The sequence below is a fragment of the Pimephales promelas genome, chromosome 8 (genome assembly GCF_988280905.1).
Source record: "Pimephales promelas chromosome 8, fPimPro1.hap1.1, whole genome shotgun sequence".
Taxonomy (NCBI): domain Eukaryota; kingdom Metazoa; phylum Chordata; class Actinopteri; order Cypriniformes; family Leuciscidae; genus Pimephales; species Pimephales promelas.
The window spans coordinates 26,972,278-26,997,637 of NC_142776.1; the positions used below are offsets into that span (position 1 = coordinate 26,972,278).

General features: G+C 37.5%; 1 protein-coding gene across 6 annotated transcripts in view; it reads right to left on the reverse strand.

The window, feature by feature from the left end:
• opa1 (OPA1 mitochondrial dynamin like GTPase) overlaps positions 1-25,360 on the reverse strand; it is a 44,463-nt gene that overhangs the window by 13,509 nt on the left and 5,594 nt on the right. For 2 of the 6 annotated variants that reach the window (XM_089134246.1, XM_039647719.2), the window contains 24 exons: positions 25,120-25,208; positions 20,621-20,773; positions 18,650-18,703; positions 18,459-18,563; positions 18,289-18,375; positions 17,861-17,974; positions 17,090-17,170; positions 16,927-17,001; positions 16,762-16,833; positions 16,529-16,628; positions 16,300-16,430; positions 16,007-16,079; positions 15,855-15,927; positions 15,653-15,768; positions 11,222-11,286; positions 10,884-10,960; positions 9,806-9,971; positions 9,138-9,290; positions 8,921-9,029; positions 8,766-8,845; positions 7,951-8,091; positions 7,733-7,849; positions 7,047-7,140; positions 6,792-6,902 (listed from right to left, as the gene is read on the reverse strand). In XM_089134246.1, the coding sequence (XP_088990372.1) occupies positions 6,792-6,902; positions 7,047-7,140; positions 7,733-7,849; positions 7,951-8,091; positions 8,766-8,845; positions 8,921-9,029; positions 9,138-9,290; positions 9,806-9,971; positions 10,884-10,960; positions 11,222-11,286; positions 15,653-15,768; positions 15,855-15,927; positions 16,007-16,079; positions 16,300-16,430; positions 16,529-16,628; positions 16,762-16,833; positions 16,927-17,001; positions 17,090-17,170; positions 17,861-17,974; positions 18,289-18,375; positions 18,459-18,563; positions 18,650-18,703; positions 20,621-20,773; positions 25,120-25,208 (2,436 nt within the window). Of the gene's footprint in view, positions 1-6,791; positions 6,903-7,046; positions 7,141-7,732; positions 7,850-7,950; positions 8,092-8,765; positions 8,846-8,920; positions 9,030-9,137; positions 9,291-9,805; positions 9,972-10,883; positions 10,961-11,221; positions 11,287-15,652; positions 15,769-15,854; positions 15,928-16,006; positions 16,080-16,299; positions 16,431-16,528; positions 16,629-16,761; positions 16,834-16,926; positions 17,002-17,089; positions 17,171-17,860; positions 17,975-18,288; positions 18,376-18,458; positions 18,564-18,649; positions 18,704-20,620; positions 20,777-25,119; positions 25,209-25,360 lie in introns of all 6 variants that reach the window. The other 4 variants (XM_039647720.2, XM_039647718.2, XM_039647721.2 and 1 more) reach the window with 2 other exon arrangements.

The following is a 25,360-nucleotide window of genomic DNA, read 5'->3' on the forward strand; positions in this document are numbered from 1 at the left end:
TGTAACTCGTTTTGGGGGGGCATGGATTGCAAAATGTCTTGTAATGCTCAGAGGCATCTATTGATATATTGCTGGAGTAATCCTGTGTTTGCATACGTTTCATAATTTCGATGGGCGGGGCTAAAGAGGCAATGATGTAGAAGTAGGCGTTCTTCTGCAGAGGCGGTCTTTCGTTGCACTCTGACGTAATAATGCAACAAAATCTGAAATTAGTAATTTTCTGAGTTTGGTATCAGTAAAAGCTGTTTTTGGACTAACAAGGAAGTTTTGATTTCTGAAATGTACAGGATATGTACAATGACCTTATATATACTGGACTCTGGTCTCATTAATGAACTGAAACTCGATGAATGTTTTTTTGTTTTGTTTTTTGATTTAGTCAATCTGAAACGCATAGCAAAAACGCATAGTGCAGATTCGAACCGGAAGTTGGCAACCAGATGATGACGACCATGGCAGCGCGCATTGTTTAGAGCAGAATAAGGTGGATAACAGATGAACGTCGCTCAGCATACGTCATCTCCTTCATTGCTCTGATTGGTTTTAGGCATATCCAATTGCACCCAGAGGCATTTGAGCTACGTCCATTGGTGACGCCCCTACCGCACCTAGGCCACTATAATCTAGCTGCCAGGGCAACATCACGAACAGATGATAACACTCACATGATCAACAGTTCACACCTGAGTTGCACCATATGTACAATGTTTCATAAACCCAGCTCTAGATAATCCAATAAAAGGCAAGAACATACAGTCAAGGGAATGATTAGATAGAGGGCAAAGAGAGTGAGAGTGAAATACACTGTAAAGAAGTGGTACACCAGCTTCTGTGATGACCTAACGCCTCATGCAAACACAGTTAAACCCTGTGTATACAGAGCTTAGGGGCAGCAACAGTACATTACAACGCTACGAGGAAACAGAGAAGCGGTTTTCATTGAGCACTTAAACTGGTTTCCATTGAGCAATTCAACTGGTTTCTATGTCATCCTTTCATGAGAGAGACAAAATGATGCAAAGGTGATGAGGGGGAGACTGAACGTAACAGAGTTTCTTAAGGACCCGCATAACACTGATCTGGTTTAACTTCTGTATAATCCTAACGCAGGAGGTGAAACTGTGGAGAAGATGTAACCTTCACTTAGGTCTGGATTTTGCAGCAAAATATCCAAAACCACTAGGCCAATGTTTTGTAATATATAACCCCAATGTTTCCAACTATTTGTAAATCGTGAGAAAATTTTAACCAAGGAGACGGGACGTCAGCAGAGGTGAGGAGTCGCCAGTCAATGGCGTGATATCCGCATTACCCTCGGTTTCCGCCCGTACTGCCATAGTAACCATGTCAACAGACATGGACAACTGGGTCTCTCATTAGCAATCGTGCCCCGCTTCATACCACAGTCATGTTACAAACATAAATGTATTCACTCATCCATTAAAAGATCCACCAGCTTGACGAGAAGATCCATAATTTCGCTTAATGCTTTGTGTCATCTATATATGCCTTTGTTATTGTAAGAGGTTAGCGACCCCTGGTGACGAAAAATCCTACATATTGTACCCTTAAATTATGTCTAATTAAGTAATGGATACCAAAACAAAAAGTAATGGATTCCAAAAAATCAATAAAAAAATAACTTCAACCACATTTACTTTCACATGCCTGTAGACTTGTAGTACTCCTGTAGAGTTGCAAGTCTGAGTCCCAGACTAGTTTTGTCCTGCTCTCCCCTCCTCTTTGCAATAATGTCCTATCACCCCATAAAAAGTGAGAGTAATGCTCTGATAGTGGGGAAAAGACATCCACACTTCAGTTGCCATGTCTCAAAGACTAATTTTGAAGGTCCTTAAAAAGCCTAAAAAGTAAGTACTTAAAAAATAATTACTCATTCACACATCAATTTTCCACCATTCAAAAAAAAAAAAAATTCAACGGCAACCAAGAGCCAAGTCTACGGATGTCATGACAAGAAAGGGAGCCCCACACGGCCTGGATTGCTGTAATTGAATTGAGTCTATTAGGTAAATCAAAGACTCATAAAGCCGTCGCCTGACGTGCCTGCAGTTGCATATTAGCGATGTGGGCAGAGCTCCAGCGAAAGGCACAGTGCCATACAGCTGCCTCGGCACTGTGCGCGCACACAACATCACCCACAGGCGGCAGCCACAGTAACAAGCCTGAATGCAGCCATCTTGCACATCTAATCCCACGCATTCCCACTCTCTCACTCACACATGCTCAATCCCCAAGTGTGAAACCAGAGCAGCTGTCTGCCTGCCTGCCTGCCTGCAAGTAAGGGCAAATCGCTCTTAACACCAGACTTTGCCCCAGGGGCTAAATTTTTTTCTCTTTGTTAAGGGAAGTGCCCTTGTCCTCCCCCAGCTCCTCATCTTCAAACAGGCAGACAGGTGAGGCCAGGGTCAGCAGCTCAGCTCCCTGCACCTGTGGGAGTAATAGCCCCTCATGGCCTCGTGTGAGCCGGACTCAACCCCTGGCCCAGCCCCAGGTTCTATGAGCCCATCAATACATCTCTCGCTTTATGAAGGGGGCTGTCAGTTTTTCCAATCCGTCCAAAAAAAAAAAAAAAAAAAAAAAAAAGAAGGCAAACAGGGAGCAAGACGGGGAGCGTGTAACAACAGCTCATAGGTGATTTAAAGAGCATGGAGCTTGAAATCCCCCTGCTTCCTAACCCCCTCCCGTCCGCTACTGGATTCTGGAATCTTTTCCTGTTGGGTCTTGTAAGGTGGGCGACGAGGGATAGATGTGGCTTGGAGACATATACCCAAAATAAATCCCCCACTTTTCCACCTTCTAAAAATCACCATCCAGGAATATATCAATGGCATAAAAGGTCCAATTTTGTGAACTCAATACAGTCTAAGATTGGCTCTAGCAAAGCGTCAGCAAAGTGAACTGAAGCACAACGCTCAGAGTGCTTTGTAATGAGTAACGGGCTTCACTGATTTGTAAAAAAATCTCAAGAAGTACTCCAGAAGTCAAACATCTAAGAGACGCTTGTCAAAACTCCTGGTCAGAAAGTGATACTTCAAAGTTGATGGAACTTTAGCAAGAACCAACTGAGAGAGTAAACTATGGGTTATTAAACATTTGGGGGGTTTTTTGCCCAAGGTTCAGCCCAAGATTCCAAAAGGTGTTTTTTTTTTACAGCAAAACCATCAAAGATACATTTTGGGATGACCCAAAAACCTCTTAGTTCTTAAAAGATTCTAACAATCTAAAGAACCTTTTTACACTGATAAAGAACCTTTTTTTGTGCAATGGAAAGGTTCTTCATGGAAACATACATGGCAATGAAGAACCTTCATTTTTTAGAGAGTTGGATTCAGCTTGTAAGATGATAACTGGTAAAGGGGGGGGGGGGGGGATCACTCTAAAAATCATTCAGCATTCATCATATTAATTTGAGATCCTCTGAGAGAAGTATACTGATGCTGAAACAGGGCCAGATTGAAAATCTTGCTGTTGTTTAAATGGTTTAAGAATTTAGGAGGTGAGTGCGGTCAAAATAAGATTGTTTGTTCTCTCAGAGAGGAAACCAAGACAGCACATCAAAATACATCAAAAGCTCCAGGAACCCTGGGAACATGATGCCACCTCACGCAGGAAAGGCGGCAAGGCCAGACAGGCCCAAAAATTCCTCCGTGCTATTTGAAAAGGCATTGGAAATAGCCAGGATTCAGTCCAAACTCATGTTCTTTGCATATCCCTTCAGGATGTGGCAGAAATCACAAAACTGGATCAAAAAGGGTGGCCAAACTAATGCACTTACAAAAACACCATACTGCGGAAATTGTGTATGCACAGAACAGACAATGTAGTATGTTTATACTTAACACACATTGGCAAACCCCTGGCCTGAAATCTATACAAACATGCTTTTGATTTAACCCATGTACACAAAAAATGACAATACTGTAAAAAAAAAAAAAATGAATATAATATGATACTGCACATGATCAAGCCATTATGATTCCTGTAAACTTGTGCCAAATAGAAAAGCCATTTTACACTTCAAACTTAAAACAAAACGCACCACATTGACGACAGGATGAAAACAGCTGGGTCTGAAATTATTTATAATAAGAAACAGTTTCTGCCCCAATTCAAAACATATAATTTTATTTATTAATAGAGTCAGACGAATGCCTAATGTGTCTATTAATCAGAAATATTCAATGTATTGTTATATAGTTCTTTCAATAGATTAAACATTTGATTATGAATCTTTAACAATGTTGGAAATCAATATCAAATATTTTGCTTTAAAACGTGATGTAATGCATTTTTTAAAGCGTAATGGTCACCCGAAGCGCAATTACGAGCCTCAAAAAAAGTATTTCATTTTCAAAGTGAAAAGTTATATTTATTTATTTTTTTTTATGTGCTAACGCAATTTACACTATTAAACATTTAAATGATGTCATATTTGATCACTTTGGCAGCCCTAATTGTTACTTTTTACTAAACGCAGCCATTGTTTTTCATATCATGGCAACCATTATTAACAATCCAAGACCTGTCATCACAGCGTCTCTCTCTTTCATAAAGACTGACTGCACCTTAATAGAGTGACCATGTGTTTTGTGCAGTGGCAACCACTAGGGCACTGATGCATGCATGCATGCCCAGACTTGCTTTTATTAGCATAACAGCCACTTCTTGGGAGGTCATGCTTGTGTTTTCCCTAAGTGCTGGTTATCCACCAGGCAACGTCATGCTTTACAGCACAGGAATCCACTCTAAGGATTACCCAACGCCAAGCATCGGGCTTGAACAGTGGAGGGTCAGACATCTACTAGGACTAGAGGACATGCTCACAGGACCAAAAAAAAAAAAAAAAAAAAAAAAAACATACTGGTCTTTACATTCGGGCATATACAAAAGCCGATTGAGCACTCTTGCTGGTTAACATGGTCAATATCTGTCCTAAAAGACTGTCCTAAAATCTTAAGTCTCCTAAAACAGGCAGAATGTATAAAACGTCTATATGAAAGCTTTGCAATGCTTTAATGACAGCTAAAAATATTCTTGGAAGATATTTGTTAAGTTATGGGATAAAATCACAAGCCATCATGCTTTTTCCTGTCCACTGCAAAGACATTTACACAAGTCATCCTGATCAAAAGAGACTAAACATTTAGAGAGGCCTCTTAGATACACAAAGACATACTTCATTTAGAAGGCAGAGTGGCTCTTTATGACTCAAGACAGTGTATGGGTAGTTTGACCATTGTGTCTAAGCATACACTAACCTGGGCGGCAGGGCCATTACCTCACTCTCTGTTATCACAGTAATGACAGCACTGGGATTTACATGTGTGCGAGTCGTGTGTCTGCACGAGATCAAGTCTGAGCATGTCAGTCGTGCCTCCACAAATTGCTGCTTTAATCAACAGAGTGTTTAACAGTAACCAGGGCTGAAGACATGACAGACAGCAGGCAGTGTGCAGCCAGGAGCTCTCTCACACTGTCTCCCACACTGTGAAGGGCAATTAAGGGTTCAAGCCTCAACAGAGGAAGGAACAGGAAAGAAATGAGAGGGAGTGTGTGAGAAGAGTGTGCGAAAAGCTATCAGTACCCTTTTCTGAACTAATATAATTTAAAATGAGGAAGAAGGTACAGTGCAAATAGGATTGAAAACAGTGGAATTCCAACCACAGACACCTGACACTGAAGTACGAATGGTTAAAAAGGTTTAGAATTCAAATGTGTCAAACACAAATTGGGGGGAGAGACATTTTTGAACAAATGCAGAACAAATGTAGCCTGACTTGACTCTAGTCAGAATGTGAGTCTGATACTGCTCCATAGGGCTTTGATTACGAGGCGTGTCTTAACCGAACCAGGGAGAAAAAAAAAACTGCAATCAATTGGATAAGTAAGTGTTTTTTATGACCTACGCAAAGTTGTCAACAGAGCTCAACTACACGCACGCTGGAAGTTGTAGTAAAATAATGAGCGTTGCTTCTTTTACTTGGTTCTCCATGAGTGCGACCAAAGGAGAAACCACAACTACCACAGGGTTTTCATTGCCCCATCTTGACGACCATCGGAGCCAGATGATAAAATAAACTTTTGCCAAATCCCGTAGGGATTCGTGTGTTTGTGGACGGAAAACACATCGTTCCGATTGACACATGCCTTGATTGCAGTTCTCTGTTCATCTTTTAAAAATTAATGAGCTGTCGATTTCTTTTACAACAGACGTGATAGCAGAATGTATACATCTCTTTCTCCAGCTGCAGTCAACTTTAAGGTCAACCCAAGCGCTCTTTGATAACGTGATGATTCCATAACGGCAGATCATCTGCCCATCATCGTATGAAGCCCGACCTGGCAATTTGATTGGCCCAACTAATTCTGAACCAATCATAATTATTCCACAATGGATCAAGTCCAGACCGAAAAATGTTGTGGGCGGGGTCCAGGCTAGAACTAATGTAGAACTGATTAACTATTCTGACTGCTTATTACAATAAATAAATATTCAAAAAGTTTATTCTTAAACATTAAAGGGGAGGGGGGGATCAATCAATTGAACTGTTGCTGCATTGGGCAGGTTGGGGTTGGGAGTATTCATGAAAATTTTTTATAAATGGACCAAGAAATGTAATGCTGGAGTGAAATTTGATAAATGGATAAATTACCCACATAGACCAAAGGAATGGTCTCTTAAGTGCAAAACAACACTGCCCTCTGGTGGTCGACCTGTCTTGCTGATGTTTCACTAACTGAATGAAGGGAAAGTAAAAGGCTAAACTTACTGAGGTCTTCTGCCAACTGAACCCTCCTGCCTGTGATCAGCTGGACTTTCTTCTCGTTGTCCTCTCCAAAGTCCTCTAATACTTCTTTAACGTTCTTCTCCAAGCGCCGCACTGCACACAAACACAAATGCTTGTGTTGTTTGACCATGGAATGGAAATGCTACCAGTAGTCTGTCACTGTGTTCCCTCTCACTGAAGTCTGTTTAATTAGTAATGAGAGACAACCAAAACTGAAGACTTTGCAGGAAAGCTTACCTTCGGTGTTAGTGAGCTGCTGTCGAAGAGTATTGCCTGTGATGGCCAACATCCTCTGGATCCTCCAGAACAGAACCACATCATTGCACTCAAGCTGGAACACAGAGAAATACGCAAAACTATTAGCAAAATTTAAGCTTTTAGAGAAAAACAGCTATTTTACAGAAATGCTGTATAAAAAAAAAAAAACTATATAAAGTAAGGAAACACCAAAACTTTTCAGTCTTTGGCCGAAAGAGCGAGAAAAATGCTACGATGATAATTCAGCTCAGTTATACAATGAGAGCAAATTACTTTTGTTTTGTTATGGATAATTCATAATTTCTGGTTTTCATTTTTAAATAAATTCATAATTTTGGAGTACTGAAAACAGACACCAATGGTTATTCAATTGTGATTAATTAAATGTTAAAATGCATTTGATTTATTTATTTTATTTTTGCACTTTAAAATGCTTTTTTTTTTGCAATCAATTTACCAATTTTATCTTAATTTTAAAATAAAATAATTTTATTTTAATTTTGTTGCAATCAATTTACCAACCAATTTATCTATTGGTTTTCTATAACCAATAACAAAAAAAAATAAAAAAAAATAAGCATATATAAATAAATTGAATCAAACATTTCATTCTAAAAAAAAAAAAAAAAAATTCTAAATTTTACTAAAAAAGGCATCTTCTCTACCTCAGAATCTACAAAGTGTCTCTGGTAATAGTAGAAACCTCGCCGGCAGAGGTTACAATGTGATAATGCCTTTTGCAGGAAGTGACGTCGATAGAGCTGGTGCCACGTGTCTTTGATCTACATAGAGAAATCAGTTATATACACATTAGTATAAAAAAGCATACATTCAGATGTGCAGACAGCGATTCTACATAATTTTCACTCAGGGTCTCACTGACCAGTACAGGGTCCACCTCCACTCCTCGGCCCTCCAGGTTTTTGCGTACTGTAGTGACCTCATCATTGGCCAGGTAAGCTGTGTGATCTTCATGCAGTTTCAACAGACGCTCTAGCTCATTTTTGGTTTCATTACGGATGTGCTACAATAAGGAAAGAAAATTATGTTGAGTCTCTTTTCACTAGAGCTGTACTGTCCCAGTCGATTAATTGGTCGATACGTTCTGGTTTGACCAAAATTCAGATTGGTCGATTTTTTGCCGCGTTCATTTAATCAGTTTTGCTGCGCTCATTTCATCAGGTGAAAAGCATTTACTGCTAATGGGGGTGTTTTCAGAGTACCTCTGTTTCACAGGTAACAGTCTGTCTTCAGAAAAACCCCCTTGTTTTCACCTTTTTTGGATTAGCCCAACCCAAGAGTGAACAATAAACTATAGAAGGTTTGATGCTGAATATTATTTATTTAATTGTGAGAGCATTTAATAGTCAGTCCTCAGTGTGGCAGTATTTTGTTAAAATTGATAACAAAATGATTTAATATACTGCAAATAGCCTACTATTTTTATTTTTATTTTTTTTAAATTCATTTAGGAGGACAACAAGGCTACTAAGTACTGTGCAGATAATTAATTGAACTTTTTTTTTTAATTTTTAGTCGATTTTTAGTCGAAAATTTCAGGACTTCAGTCGAACAAGATTTTCTTTGGTTGAGTACAGCCCTACTTTTCACTAGTACCTAGGCTCCATGATCATACAAACTATATATATATATATATATATAAGACTGTGGACAAATATGTAGTTTCGTCTGTCGAACCTGCTCTGGTGATCGATTTTTCCAGCTCAGCCACCTCTGCTTCCAGTCTGGCCCCACCATATCTGCTATTACTGACTCAGCTGCAACACAGGAAGATGAGTCACACACTCCATGCACAGAGAGACAAGAAACGTGTTTATGAGGGGTAGACATACTGTCTTTAAGACGAGACATTAGCGTTTCCTCCATGAACTGAATAGCGGCGTCCCACTGGGGCTTGTCTGTGATAGAACGATCCTCCAAAGCGTTGTGTTGAATCACTCTCTATACCGAACATACATGAGTAACATTTACCAACAGAACTCAAGAAACCCTTGTGTGCTCCATTAGCAAAATGACATTGAACTTATGGTGTTTCTGCATGATATTTACCAAGCTGTCCATGGCCCTTTCATTCCACTTGTGTCGTTTTATGCTCTCATCTTTGACAGCTTCCTTAAGCTTATCAAAGATGTCATCCTGATCTTTCCCTTTGTATTCTGCCATGAAACGAGCAAACTCCTCCTGCAATGTTTCCCAAGCAACCTGAGTATGAAAGAAAAGAAGATGGGTTTAAAAACTGGACAAGAGAAATTGTATTTCCACATGATGTTATACAGGACTGTATAGTTTGGGGTATTTTTACATTGTTTTTTTACATTGCTGCAAAAATATATATATAGTATTTCAAAAATACTACTGATTTCTGAAGACTAGAGTAATGGCTACTGAAAACTTGGAAATAAATAACATTTTAACATTTAACAAAATAGAAAACAGTTCTTTTAATCTAATAATATTTGATAATATTACTATTTTACTGCAATTTTGATCAAATAAATACAGTCATAAGAGACTTCTTTAAAAAGAAAAGAAAAAAACTTCTTATAGATCCCAAACTTTTGATTGGCAATATGATATCATATAACATTTAGAAGAGAGCAAAGGGGAAAGAAAGGGGAACAAAATTTCTACATTTCGCATGAACAGTCTTTTTGTACCTGGTGATTTGAGAAATGTAACTAACTAAGAAATAGCAGTGTTTCACCAGCAATGATTACCTCTAGTGCTTTATGAGGAAGTTGTTTATCAGTCCACTGCTTGAGTTTAATGTCTACAGTGGTGTTGAAAGTGCCTGAGTTCATGGTCTGAGCAGCAGGCAGGTAGATGTTCTCAATAACGTGTGTTGAGACCCTTTCCCAAAGCTTTTTCTGTAAGATGGACTCCCTACAAAGACAAAACGTATGTACATGACTAATACTATCAAATAGAGACCAAGCAGAATTAACAATGTTAATTATGCTGTTTTCAGTCACTTCAACTATCAAATAACATCAAAAATGCACTTCATAATTCTAAACAGTCATGTGGAAAGTACAGTATAGGCTTTGACAATAAGACAAAGATGAGATTATTCTGAGGGTGACGGCCAAGCTCATTTATCATAAAAGTCACCATATTTCATAGCTTCCTGTTTGCTTTGTTCTATCGTGGCACATCAATATACACACATCTTCAATAACACCAAACTAGCGCAGCCCAGAGAAGCCACCCTCCAGCTATTCATCATGCCATTGATTTGAGAGAATGGTGGAGCACACTGGACCGCCTACAAACATCTGATCTATTTCATTTAGCTTGCTCCTCTGGGTTTTGGGATCATAACTCCAGTTACAGCTTGCAGCTCTCCATTCTGATGGTAGAGTCAGCCCTGAAGCCATGAGATGGAGAAGCTGAGTTTAAAGTCAGTCAGCCAACAATGAGTCAAAGAGTGAGTATAGTGAGTTGTGGTTTTGCTGATGGACAGGATATATGCTACTAACACAATACAACATGTTCAATATCATCCATGGTTTTTGACCTTGGATGTATGATATCAAAAGATATGTTTGGCAAATAATTAATATCATAGAATTAAATATCATATATGTACATGTATATCATGTATAAAATAATAATAATGAATAAAATGAATGAACTAATGAATAAATGAATGACAAACACACTACTACACTACCAACTTCATGTTTTTGTAAATCCAAGGTAGAACAAAATTAGTTAGATGCCATCCAGACAGCATGCATTATCAATTTGAGTCCGACATTTAATTTTACAGTTAATGAAAAGAGAAGTGCTCACCAGTGTTTTGGTGTAACTTGACTCAAGCTGATCACCTCATCCAAGATCTCATTTTTGGCCTTCTCATAGAGTTCATTCTATGAATAAAGAGCATGACATACACAGTATAAAACATAAACTTAAGCTCACATATGCTTATTAAGGAGCTTTTACAGTACATTACAGAATTGTAAGTCAGTCCCACTTTCTTTTTGCAAGGACAGATTTAGCAACATATTTATATTAATAATACTAAATGATGTTGTATTGATTATATGCATTACTTAAATTAAAATAAACTTAACGAGGTATCCAAGACTTAAAGATCTAGTCTAGATTAGCCAGGAGCTGATTCTTACCCTGTCAAGCTCTCGTAAGCGAGGATAGTTGTTCTTCCACTCAGTCTCCAAGTTAAATCGAGATGCTGGTCAACAAGGAAGGAAAGTTGAATTTAGATCATTTTCATTAATATTTGTAAAGATTTGTAAAGGAAACAAATCAGAAGGGTTATAAATATTAAGCCATTTTTTAATGTTTTTAAAACTAGGGATAGTCCAACCAAAAATAAACAAACCTGTCATCATTTATTCACATGTCTTTCCAAAACTGTATGACTATGATTCCCTATTGACTGTCATTGTATTTTTTTTTTGTCCTTCCACTGGAAGCCGATGTAAACCAAAACTGTATTGAACATTCTTCAAAATATGTTCTTCTGTTACAAAAAAAAAAAAAAAGAAAAGAAATTCAAACAAGTTTTGACATTTCAATTTTGGGTGGACTTTCCCATTATATAATTGCATGGACAGTATGTCTCACATAAGGTCACAACAGTAAAAAATCTCAGTACCTCGAAAAGTGTTTCGATTTCAGTTTATGACTGTAGCAAGTAGGTCAGATGTATAGAAGGTTAAAACATTAGCAACTTGGCTGGCTATTGATGTAATACAACAAAAAAAAATTGATTTTCTATAAAACAATGTGTTCAAAGTTCACTTAGCCACCTAAAATAATAGAGTGAACTTTGACTAAAACTTTTCAGTCCTATTCTTCAGACACTTCCCATCTCTGTCTCGTTCCCCGAACTGTGCTCGTGATCAATGCACCTGGAGCCAGACGTGCACTGTATCAGCAACCCCACGTCCCCCCCCGGGGCCCCGCGTCCCCAGCACACACACGGGCCGGACGTCTCGCTCACACAATGGAGATGACGCTAATTGCTCTGGTTATCGGGCCGGCCCTGGTGCAGCTGTGGAGATCGATAGCCCACACAAAGGTTTGAGGAGCGTCCCGGGTCAGGTAATAAATCTAGTGGTAGAGCGTTAGCAGGGGTGGCCTGTTAATTGGCAGCGTGGAGGTCTACAGCGTGCCCTGTGCAGAACGTCTGAGCCGAGGTGAAGTGTGACGGGAATCAGCACGCACAGGACTGGGGAAACAGCTCTGCTGAGGTGGGTTTCAGAGTTAAGTGGCTGTCAAGCTGTTGGTTTGGATTCTATTAAGGTTTATTTACTGGGTCTCCTGAGAGCTGATGTGTACACTTCTCAAAATGCCCTTGAAAATTAATGTCTTATTAAGGGATAAAAATAGCAATAATCAAACTAATGACTTAAAAGCACAATCCATTTACTTTTTTTATTTCATAAAGCTGTGGTTAACAACCTTTCTGACTTCAAGGCTCCTCATTGTTTGTCCATAAGAATAATAAGAGGACCCATGACCCTTTCAGTTATTTTTGATGTAGAGTAAGGATGGACCTTTGTTCATAGACTTTGATGGTGTGTTTCCAATTATTCACATCGTAAATGTAGAAATTCCATTTTTTTATTTTGATTTAAAAATTGTGTGCATATGTAATACTACACTTTGTTACATTAGCTTGGAATTACATTTCAGAAAACCTGCCGTGATGGTGTTTGTAACACATTTAACAACTTTCTCTTCCGACAACCGAAATCAATCTCTCAATATTTTTCCCCCTTTTGGAAAATCATTAGAAATGCTATCAGGGATTTTTCCTTTTGCTAATGGAGCAAATAGAAATTGCTTCTCAGAACTCAAAGGAGAAAAGGGTAATGTTCTTAATATATATGAAGAGCTCTTTTCCAAAACGCGTTAAACGACATTTTTAAAAAAAATGAGTTTGTCGTGTCATTCTGCTGTGGACAGAACCCTTTCACTGCTCTATCAACGTTTCATGCCGAATCGCTATATTTCCTTGTTTAAAATGTACTGCAAGATACAGTTTCTTTCCAAACCACGATAAGCGCCAGCCCTGTTTTTAGCCTAAACACGATAAATCCTCAAATTCAATGAGCGCTCTACACAATCCAGCACGGCGGCACTCTGAACAGAGGTTTATTATGTTCATTCATTCCTCAAAATGAGTCCTAGTTTTCTAGTCGACTAGTAGTAGATCATTTAAGCCATTTGTATTATCAGTAATCACATATATTGATTTAATTAAATGGGAGAGAAACCATATGAGCGTTTTTAATTGCATATTCCGCATCTCAACGTATGCATAAAGCTTGCCACAAAGAACCGGCAAAAGTAATGATGCATGAAACATTTGAATTGTTTATTAATAAACTAGTGTTTTCTGTCAGACCCCGTTTACACCTGGTATTAAAATGCGATCTGTATCCAGATAAGTTATCCGGATAATAAAAAACGCATGTTAATGCAAGGTGTAAACGCGTTGTGATCGGATCGTGATCGAATCTGCCTGACCACATCTGGAGGTAGTCTGGCTCGCATTGTGTCCGGATCTTTACTAGGTGTAAACGCAATCTGGTTGTTGAAACCACATATGTATATTTTACTCCTCCCAAAAATGCTAAAAAATAAACGAGTGAGAGCGTGTTATACAGGCTATGTCATGTTATAGCCTAGTCAGATGCGACAGGCATCACCGCAGATGAGCAGCTGAGCGTCTATTCAACGTGCAAACATCGCAAATAAAAGTGAAAGTAAGTCACAGACGCAGTTAACACATCTTCAAGTAAAGAAACGAAATTATCTTAGCAGGCCTGTTGCCACTCTCTCTTATTGATGTCTCGGATTTTGGAAATTAGCTGATGATCAATAAAATGCCGCTCAGATCTGTTGCTTTTGGTGGCGTGCAATCCAATAAATCTGCATATAACGCAGGAGGCGAAGATCGGATTTAGTATCCGTTTTGCAAAAACACATTTATGTGGCCAGGTGTAAATGCAATCGGTACTTATTATCCGGATAACTTATCTGGATACAGATCGCATTTTAATACCAGGTGTAAACGGGGTCTCAGTGTCAGCAACAAAGATAAAGTTGATGATGCTTACTCGCCATCTTCGCAGTGAACGCGCATAGAGAAACGCATACTTCGAATTAGCCTACATACGCAGAGAGTTGCCAATTTATTTTAGTTTTTAATTGTTTTGTTTAAAAGTAGATATTTAAAGCTTTCTGTAGCTTAGTTCTCAGGCCTGTGTGAGGCAAGCATCGCGGTGTTTCGTTTCATATTATGAGACGCGCTCCGGTTCACCTGCGCGCCTCTGTGTCCTGATTATATTGTCTGATATTTACTTCTAATGTTTTAATCCAGTCAATTTGTCGATGAAACATTTATTAAAATGAAGATACAATTTATATGAAACGAAATTTACAAGCTTTCTACAAAACAAAACTTAATAAGTGGTCAAAATCATGTCTGACGCACTCCAAATATTTTCCGATATTGGGCAGCTTTTGAATTTTGATCCTATCTTACTCATCTCATGCGGTTCCCTTTTCATAGCCTACTCAACATAGATGAAATAATAAAAATAAGTAATGTAATATTATTAAAAACAAATGTGAAATATTTATTTTGTTTTTTTGTTTTTTTTTAACTTATATTTAAGCGTCATGCTGCTCCGCTTTGCTCACATGTTATGTAGCCTGTGTGTGTGTGTGCGCATGTGCTGGAGGGGTGCCCATCCCTTTTTTGAATATCGTTATCATATATTGATCATTTTTAATAATTCGTTTTTTTCATGCATATGTTGAAATTGGTATTAATAATTTGTTTTTTCCATGCATATGCTGAAATTGGTACTATTTGTTTGAGGTTTATTTCGATTTATAGCGTTTTGGAAAAAAATAAAATTAACTTTTAAATTATCATTAACAATATTGTTGTTTGATTTAATAATTATTGTTCAAAATGTTCAGACTGAACCAATAAAACATTTAAACAGGATAATTTGAATATTCACAAAATGTGTGGGTCTAGGTAAAAAATGTAGTTTTCCTGAAAACTATTGAAATGGATTTATAGCGTTTTGGAAAAGAGCTCTTCATATATATATATATATATATATATATATATATATATATATATATATACATACATATAACAAATAAGTATTTTTAAATTACTCAAAATTTATAATTGAATGAATAACAAGAAAATGTTTATTAACTATAAAAATGTTAAAATAGTGCAAAATATTTTAATTCATTAACATGACTTTTATAAGTCTAGAAAATCTGATTTGTTTTAACCTTGTGGGATTCTTGTATTATTATTGTTATTACTACACTAATGGTCACTGGCTCCCTGGTTGCGAACCACTGTCCTAAAAGGATAGTGAAGACAAAAATGACCTATCTGAGAGAGAGGGTGAATATAAAATGTTTCTGGGAAGAAAAAAAAACATTCTTTCAGTCTGTTCTTCACAGAATGCTATAAAGTGGCTTTAGAAAAGTGATTTTCTGGTCCTGGGGACACACCAATATGCATATTTTGTATTTCTTTTCTATCTTACCTTTAAAGGCATCTGCTTGTTGTTCCACAGACTCTCTCACCATCTTCCAGAAGCAGTCTGACACAGCAAGACTCAGGTTCTTTGTGGTCACCTGATGAGCTTTCAACATGCCATCCCTATAGCAGTTTGGTTAAAGACAGTCCAATTAAAAATGTGACAGATTATAAAAACGGTAAGGTAGAAATATGCATTTGAGTCCTACCTCAGCAGTCTTGAGTTCTGGAAGAAGTCCTCCTCATAATCTTTGATGGAGTCTATGCTCTCATTAGAACTGCCTACAAAACAATCACGGGTTTGAATGACATCTATGTCCAGCAAAATGCAAATGAGAAATATCTATTTTTTTTTTCTTACCTTTGCCGGTTACTACTGCAAAGTAGCCCAAGGCCTTCATTGGGAATAATCTGCCTTCAACAATTTGCTGGATCTACAAATAGATAAAATTAATAAATTGAGGCAAGTGACAAAATAGTTTGATCTTGTATATGAAGTGTAAAACATTCCCATGAATGCCATCAACTGCACATAAAAGCATTTAATATTTCCTTCTTAGTGTAAGAGGATAAAAAGGAGCTCCCTCTAGTGGCTAATATAGCAGGTAGCACTTAGTATTGGGAGTTTGTGTAGTGAAATATCTCGAGTCTTACTCTGTTCGGACTAGCTAGATTCTTTTCTGCCAGGTCAACCTTGGTAAGAACAAAGATGGTCCTTTTGCCCTGAGGGTCCATCTGACTGACAAGATCAGTTACTATACTACGCTCTGCATCTACCGAGCCATCTGAAAGAGAGAAATAAAACAAGTGTCAGAGAAATATTAATAGTGTTGGCTTGAAAAAGTGATAGCACACATATTTTAATGAAAGAGTGAAAACTCACCCTGTATGCATAAGATGATGGCATTTGGATTCTGCATGTAGGCTTTACTCATGCTAAAAATGGTTTCCTTCGTGTCAGCAGCCATGCCGGTTGTCACAGTCTGTACACAAATGAAACAGCCAATGACATAATTTTAATCAAGTCAAGAACCAGAGTGACATGTTCTGCATAGGTGCATAAACTTATATTATGTGCGATGAATAAAGCTGTATGGAAATGTACACAAAACTTACACTGATAACACCCGGCAAGTCAACAAGCACCATTCTCTGGATTCCTGGGCCCTTTACACTTAAAGAAATAGTCTGAGACAAAATAGAAAACGCATGAATGATGAATATTAAATCATTTAGGCAGATTCAAGTGTAAATGTTTTCACAAAGGAACAAGGGTCTCACCTCAGGGCTGACTGTCTGACCTTCCTTCACACTCTTCCTCATCCGGAGTTCAATCTCGTGCCTCAATGCAGCAAGCTAGAAATAAAAAGAACCTCATCTCGGTGACCTGACAGTCAAATATAGAGACTCACAAACGTGTACTACATCGTTTTAATATACTTACATCCTCCTCTTTCCCGAGGTCAAACTCACGAGTGCTGTCTTTGAACATTGCTACATGGTGAGGGCCTTCACTCAATGTCACCTTCAGAATAAAACAAGTCAGGTAACGCATCACTAATATGAAGCAGCACTACTGTTTTCAACATTGATAATATTAAAAGAGTAGTTCAATTTAAAAAAAAAAATTTGCTGATAATTTACTCACCCCCATGTCATCCAAGATATCCATGTCATTCTTCAGTCGAAAAGAAATTAAGGTTTTTGATGAAAATATTCCTCTGTGATGCGTGTTCGTGTCATTTGGTTCATTCAACGAACAAAATGAACGAATTGACTCGGAAAAAGATTTGTTCATTTTGATGAACGAGTTCGAAAAGAAGAGTCACGAACGTGCATCTAGGCGATCATTTGAGCTTATAAAACTTAAACTTTGTTACTTTTTTTAAAATGAGTGATTGTTTCGCTTGATAAGACCCTTATTCATCGTCTGGAATCGTTTAAAGCCCTTTGAACAGTTTGACTGAAACGGTCTTTTGGACCTTAAACCGTTTGGTTCCCATTGAAGTCAATTATATGGAGAAAAATCCTGGAATGTTTTCATCAAAAACCTTAATTTCTTATCGACTGAAGAAAGAAAGACATGGACATCTTGGATGACATGGGGGTGAGTAAATTATCAGCAAAAGTTTTTTTTTTGTTTTTTTTAAAGTGAACTATTCCTTTAAGATTTGTTTATCAAGGAGAAGTTAGGAAGTGAATTAGTTTAATGCACCTTGACAGGAGACCTGGTCATCATTTCTCCAGAGCCTCTGGGGAAGATTCTAGCTTGAGCTATCATTTCCAACACACTAGTCTTTCCTGAACTCTGGTCTCCAACCACTACCACCTAAAGAAGAGAAGGTGTTTTATGAGGCCATATTACAGGGACATAATCAGATTGCAGAAATATGTTATGTTCAGAGGAGAGAATGTGAGTTTTCTGTACAGAATTAACTTTTACCTGTAATATATACTTGGTGGTTTGTTAACATTTGACTTTCCATTTTGCACTCAATGCAATATATATTCTATAGACATTTTTTGATGTAAATAATTAAAGATTAATCTACAAATTAATTGATTTTCAAAATAGTTACTAGTCACTAGTCTTGTGTAAATATTTGACATTCGAAAAGAAGAATAAATAAGTATAACACTAACCCTTGGCAGGTGATCTTGAGTATTGTAGTTGGAATCATAATCCGAGAGAATGTCCAGGACTTCAGAGTACATATCAATCAAAGACTTCTGCACAGGATCAAAAACAGGATAATGTGTCAACGAAACCCAGAGATTTGTCTTTGTGTTCACCAATAAAAAAAAAGACTGACCTTGACTTTTCTTTGGTGAATCCCCTTGTCATCTTTCTGCAATACGACCTTCCTCAGCTCCTTATTCTCCTTTTCCAGACGCTCCAGCATCCGTTGGTACTTCATCTGTACAAACATGAGAGAAATGGAGTATAAAATGATAATGAACTCAAAATAATTGTTTAAAATCAGTTACATTTAACAGTTAATACCTGAGTCCGAAGAAGTTCTTCCTGAAGCTGATCAACTCTTTCTTTATCAGATGACTGTAAGCACAAAAAACAATGTAGCAGACTATGATCATGTTATTTCTTTTCAGACCAGCTGATCATCTCCCTGTAAGAGTCATTGCACAAACAATCCACATCTCATGCATTCAATTCCAGCGAGTATCCCAGCAGAAGAAAGGCAAGTTAATGCAAAGAGAAGAAATTACACTTCCAAGCATTTAATCAATCATTTCTTCTTAACACAAATCATCAAACACACACAAAACAACGATTGGTGAAAAATGCTTAGATTATAAATCAACGCATCAAAAGTGCTTCTTGAATCATTCATTGGCCCGCACCTGCAATGCAATTGTTGAGCACAGACACCACAAACTACAAGGCAAATCACTGAAAAGCAGTGAATGATTGGACACAAAGGAAAGGACAAACAAGGTAAACATCAAACGTACACAAACACACGTCTACATAAAAACAAAATGTGTTTTGTTCACTGCTAAATAACATGTCTTTTGCCTATGTGCAGAGAGACTATGTAACTGTTTCTGGTGTTAGGCAGGTTAGTTTTGCTGGCCAACAGCTAAAGTTAAGTGCATTGCACTCCATGTGGCAGGACGGCACACCATTCCATGCAGTGAATGTAAACTGTACACGTGGGACTGTGTAAAGAAATGAGTTTTGCATGAGCGAGGCAGAATGGATCGAGTTTGATCTTATTGCAAAAATTATGAAAATGTACAAGACTCACTTTATACTACTAGTTTTAGATGGACTGCAAGTTTGTTTTTACTTTCATAGTAACAATTTGTTTAGAATAGGGGTCTTTTGAAAGCTACTTGAATGAAACTTTGAAACATATCACTGTATCGTTTTAAAAGGATAACGTTTTTAAAGTCACTCAGTTTGATAGATAGAAATCAATGTCTATGGCATAAACCATGGGATTCAAAAGTCTGGGACCACACTGAAAATCTGAGATTCCAAAATAAAATTTATTTAATCTAAGAAATAAATGGTTTTTTTTTTGTTTGTTTTTTTTTAAGTTGTAGCTAAAATTATAAACCAAGAAACAGTATAGCACTCACTGAATGAGAAATATTATATACATAAAGATTCTGCTCTATTTGTAGGTCACAAATAAAATAAGCAAATTTGTAACTGATCATGTGAAAATATTTGTATAAAAGTCAGATTTATTTCCATTGAAGATCACAAAATGCTCTTTGGAAAATTCTAAGCTAGAAAGACATTTTTTATAGCCATCCATAAAAAACTATAAGCTTTTCAACTAAATCTAAATATTGTAAATTAAATCTAAAAAAACACATAATATTGTAATTACATTTTTAGACGACATAATTCAATAAAAGTTATTCTAATTAAAAGGCAGTTATTAATTTTAAGTTTAAATAGAGACAGGCTATGTGACAACTAAACCCAACTAGCCTCAATATCCCCTATATCTTGAAATGAAAACTTATTTATTAAATTAAAAGACTTTGAACCCGACTATGAGATGAGATAGAAGCTATGAGATGGAATAAGATCACATTGAAATCAGCATTTTAGTGGGAAGAGCATGTAACCAAACAAACGCTCTGATTAAATCAAAACGCAAAAGCGGATTAAGCTAAATTCTCGCTTAGGACATATAATTTCCAACAGGCGCCTGTATGGCTGGAGCAAGCTACTTATTTGGCTTCTAACTTAAGTATATTAAAACTGTATTTCTCTCACACCAGTCATGAATACCTCCATCATTCTGCTAGCTATATTATAAATATAATCATCTTCATATAGTCAGCTAATAAGAACTTGTCAGACTCAGAAGTGTCAGAAATTCAATATATCCTTTCAAAAGCACAACTTAACTAAAATCGAATGGTGTGGGGCAGTCAAAGACTGGCATGAGAGCAACAGCGTCACAGGGGTGGTGGGGGAGTGGACCTTCACCTTGCGTTTGGACTGCGAGGGGCTGGGGTTCGGGGCCGGGCTGGGACTGGGTTCAAGCGGCGGAGACGGAGCATTATTGGCTGCCGCCCGCCGCATCTCCTCCTCATGCTGCTGGATCTGCTGCTGAATGAGAATGAGCTCGCTGAGCAGCCCCTGCTGAGGGACGGCACAGTGATAGAGAGGGGCAGTCAATCAACCAGCTTACCAACCAATAGGACATGGCAGAGCCTTGGGTAATGGTCCGCCTCACTGCTCTTGATAAATACAGTAGTTTTGAACTTGGTTATTAAAGACCGTAAGAAATGACCAAAAAGGTCTCTCAGGCAAACGGGAGGGGAAGAGCTGAACTGCGAACATCAGAGGAAATTTAAAAAGAGAACATTTATTCGCACTAGTAATAATGTTGGGTCACATTCAAGACCTGCACTCACAGTCAATGTTGTCACGCTGCTATAATTGTAGTAAGGGCACATCTAAACGTAGTGCTACAAGGCAAAGCAAGCATTTGAGGAATAAGTGTTTGAGTAGCAGAACAGAGCAAAGCCTGAAGCTGGAGAGAGCAAATATTTACTACACATCTTTCAAACACTGCTGCTTCCGAATATATAAATTGGATCATTTCGTCTTACACACACTCGTACTTCCATTCCAAAAAATTAGGGTAGGTTTTTGCTCACCAAGTCTGCATTTATTTGATCAAAAAAAAAATAGTAAAATGCTAATATTGTGAAATATTATTACAATTCCAAATAACTGTATCAGCAGTCATTACTTTAAATGACATGGTCCTTCAGAAATTATTCTAATATGCTGATTTGATGCTAAAGAATTATTTTTTATTATTATCAATATTGAAAACAGTTGTGCGGTTAAATATTTGTGAAGCAACCATGAAGCATTTTTTCTTTGATTAATTGAAATTAAAAACTTTTGTAAGATAAATTTACTGTCAAGTTGTATCTATTTAATGCATCCTTGATGAATAGAAGTATAAACTTATAAAGTGTTTAAAATAAATGTAAATGTAACCTGTTTAGACATTTTATGGAATATATGTTCTTTTAGGAATGCTAAAATAAAAAAACTTCAGTGTTAAACTGAGATAAACTGAAAGGTACATAGCTTTCCACTGTAGACAAAGAGTGATTTATGAGTGATGAAACAAAGAAAACGAAAAACAGAAGACTGACATTAAACATTTGCTTATCAAGTAGTAAATCCTTTGCTCTCAGAGAAGCAAGTTTTCTCAGAGAGCACAAAATGACCATGGCATGGCAGACAAACATGGAGTTGATGAGAGGGAAGCTTTTAGACTGACAATAAGCTGCGAAAGACAGAAATGAATCATCAATCTCCTGGAATAAAGACAAACGATATGTGAACCCTTTGGATTTGCATACAAGTTACACAAAAAAATAACATTTTAGAACATCTAGAACATTTCAGACAAAAAAAATATGTTTCAGCATGTCAAACAATAAAAAGAGACATACACTGAGAGAGACAACTCCGTACCAATTGCCTTTGTTTGGTTTTCCACTGTACAAGTTAGCTGTGTACAGTACCTGTACCTGCTTTCGGATACTTCTTTTTGTGTCACCTCTGGCGAGGTTCTGAGCGAGCTGAGGCAATACTAAAATGTGACGTGAAAACAATGCAGACTGCTGATTGGTCAGAGAGAATCATCACTATTCACTGTGTCATCATTGCACGTGCCAGATGGAGTATCCAGAATAATCCCGCCATTTTTAAATAGTTTAGCCAGGGATAGTTACTAAACTTACTACTATTATTATGGCAACTCGGAAGAATACGCCGTGGTCAAACGAGGAGGTTTCAGAAGAGAGGATCCAGTGAGAGCTTGATGGGAAAACAAGGAACGAAAAGCATCGCTATGACGACCGGGTACTATTTGTGGCGGTACTGTCTGCAATGGGAAACGAAGCAAAAAAGCGAGTCGAGGCGAGTCGGTACTGGTAATGGAAAAGCGCCTATAATGGTATCCAAAAGAGGAAAAATATCAAAAGTAAAGTGCAGACTGCTCACAAACAACAACTATTTCAATTAGTTGAGTAATGAGGCAGCTTAACTCTATCCAGATTTTTTTTATGTTGTTGCCAGAAAACGCCAGCGTTTTGTTTTTTTTAACAAACATGTCATGACCCCCAGAATATTTTGTTATATGAATATCTGAACATGCAATATATCAAAAGAACAGACCCTCTGCTTTTAAAGCTGCAGTCCGTAGCTTTTTTGGGGTTAAAAATTATCCAAAATACATAATACAACAAAAGTGGATGTTTCTTACTAGTTCATTTTCCGCTGAATATTATTGTGTTGGTCACAATAATAACTTCCAAAAAGAATAATCTGTGATTCTGAATGCCAGTATCCACACCAGCGTGGTGACTGACAGCTTGACACTCTCCTCAAATATTGTGTTCATCCTCGCTGCGCACTGTCGAGGGCGTTGAAGTACAACTCATGTAAAGTTGATAATTCCACAAATGATTGCAGATTTCGAACATAGAGATGGTGACAAAAAGGGAAAAAACGCCAGACTGCAGCTTTAAGGCCTGTACACACCGGGACGAATATCAGCGTGCGTTATTCGTCAGCGTTTTTCAACGCGTTTTTTGTGTTCACACCCAAGCGTTTTTCGCTGACGATGAGCCGAGTGAACATGCAAATTCATTCCCTGACATTAGATGGCGCTTAATGTAAAACAGAAATAATAATAGAATACTATACTAGGGTGATCATATTCATGTCTCAATGTTTTATTATGACAGATAGAAAAAAACAAATGAAATAATGATAGAAATAATGTCTTCTGTATTAGAAAAATATATAAATAATAAATAACTAAAAGAAATGCCTCCAAATGTAAAAAAAAAAATAGCTCTCACACACTTACAAAAACGAACTAACAAAATCTATTCATATCTTTAGTTTTTATTCTCTTTATCTTGTTTTTCTTCCTCGTCCACCTTGTTTGCCCATCTATATTTTGCTGTAGGACTGATCTTTTCCAGCAGTTTTTTTGAGAACCAGGACATTTTCATCACTTAAAAACAGTCAGGACAGGACGTGGAAACAGGACATGTGTAACGCACAGTTGAGATGTTGCCCAGAGATAAAAACATAGCAGTTGTCGGATGAACAGATGCACGAGAGACGAGAGTTGTCGTATTTCCCCGCGTTTAATAAAACCACTCAAACGTCACACTCCTCCTCATACACGGGGATCGAGCGAGAAAAAAAAAACACAAACAAACATCTGGTCACAATAGAAAATAAAATAAAAGAAAGAATAGAAAGAGTCGGCAGAGCGGTTCTCCTCTCCTCACTTGTCAAAATCTAACTGACATTACGCACATATGCGCAGTTCTCATCTCAACTCAGATTTCTATAAAGCACAAAGTGACCGCTTTACACATGTCCCGGGAAAACAGGACTGTTGGTCACCCTATACTATACTATTATTACAGAAATACTAATATAAATATTATCTTATAGCTCTTTATTCTCCGAGACCAGCAGCTCAACATGATTCATCTTGCCCAATGCCCATAGGTATCTTGTCTCTTCTTGGCCGTATGTGTGCTCGGCAAGACCGTTTTGTGTTTGAGCGCCCTCAAGTTGTGTTTTACTGTAACTTCACAAGTACCAGACACGTGAGCAAACCCGCCAATCTCGTTGGTCGGACAGGTTTTGACGTGGCGCGTCAAACCAAAAAAACGAACCCGAGGCGTTTTTTAAAAAATGACGCTTTTACGCGTGGCGTTTTTCGCGTCAGTGTGAACACTCACATTGGCGCCCATTGTTTAGTCACGAGGCGTTAAACGTCGACGAATAACGCGCGCGAAATTCGTCCCGGTGTGAACAGGCCTTTAAACAAAAACAAACCATTTTATGCATTCTTTTTTTTTTTATCAACACTTGAATATGGGTAAGTTTCATAAAAAAAAGCTCCATTTTGAGCAAAAAGCTGAGAAAAAAATCACATTTTTGATGCGTAAGTAGCCCCCTCTACTTTACAACAGTGACTACACGGAAAGCAGTAAAATCTTAACAATGGCAGGGAAGCGTTTTTTTCATAAAAGTTTAGATAACTCAGCAAAGGCAGGGAAAGAGTAATTAAAAAGGAAACTTAACTTCAGCATTTGCAATTTTCCTGCCACAAGCTACTGAAACGGTGTCTATATTTACCAGAACTACAAAACATTAGGATAGCCATCAACCAATAGTGGTTGCCCCTTTTAGTAAATAGTCAAAACAATAGCAAAGCAACAGGCAACTCAGTTAAAGCTGGAAAAAAGCCGAAGCAACACACCTTGGCCGAAAAATGCAAATAACGAAACAGAAGCTGCTTTACTTATTATAATGGCTGGATATACTAAATGATGAAAAGAGCTGTCATAATATTATAGTCTAACTTTAGCATTCAGAAAAGCCATATGAAACATCATTTATGCAGTGAAAAGAGAGACATTTACCTTCTTGAACTGTTTATCACTGCTGTCAGACATGGTTGCAGACGTTGGTGGGATATCTGGTGCTCTCAGGGCTGAATCACCTGTAGTTTCTAGAAAAAACAAATACAACATACAAATACAAATTATTGTTCCCGTTTTTTTCACATTTAGAAAAAAAAAACCTGTCACGTGACAACAAAATTAGCATGAGAAAGCATATATTTAAAGCAATTACATCAAGTCACCATATCCCAAAAGAGAC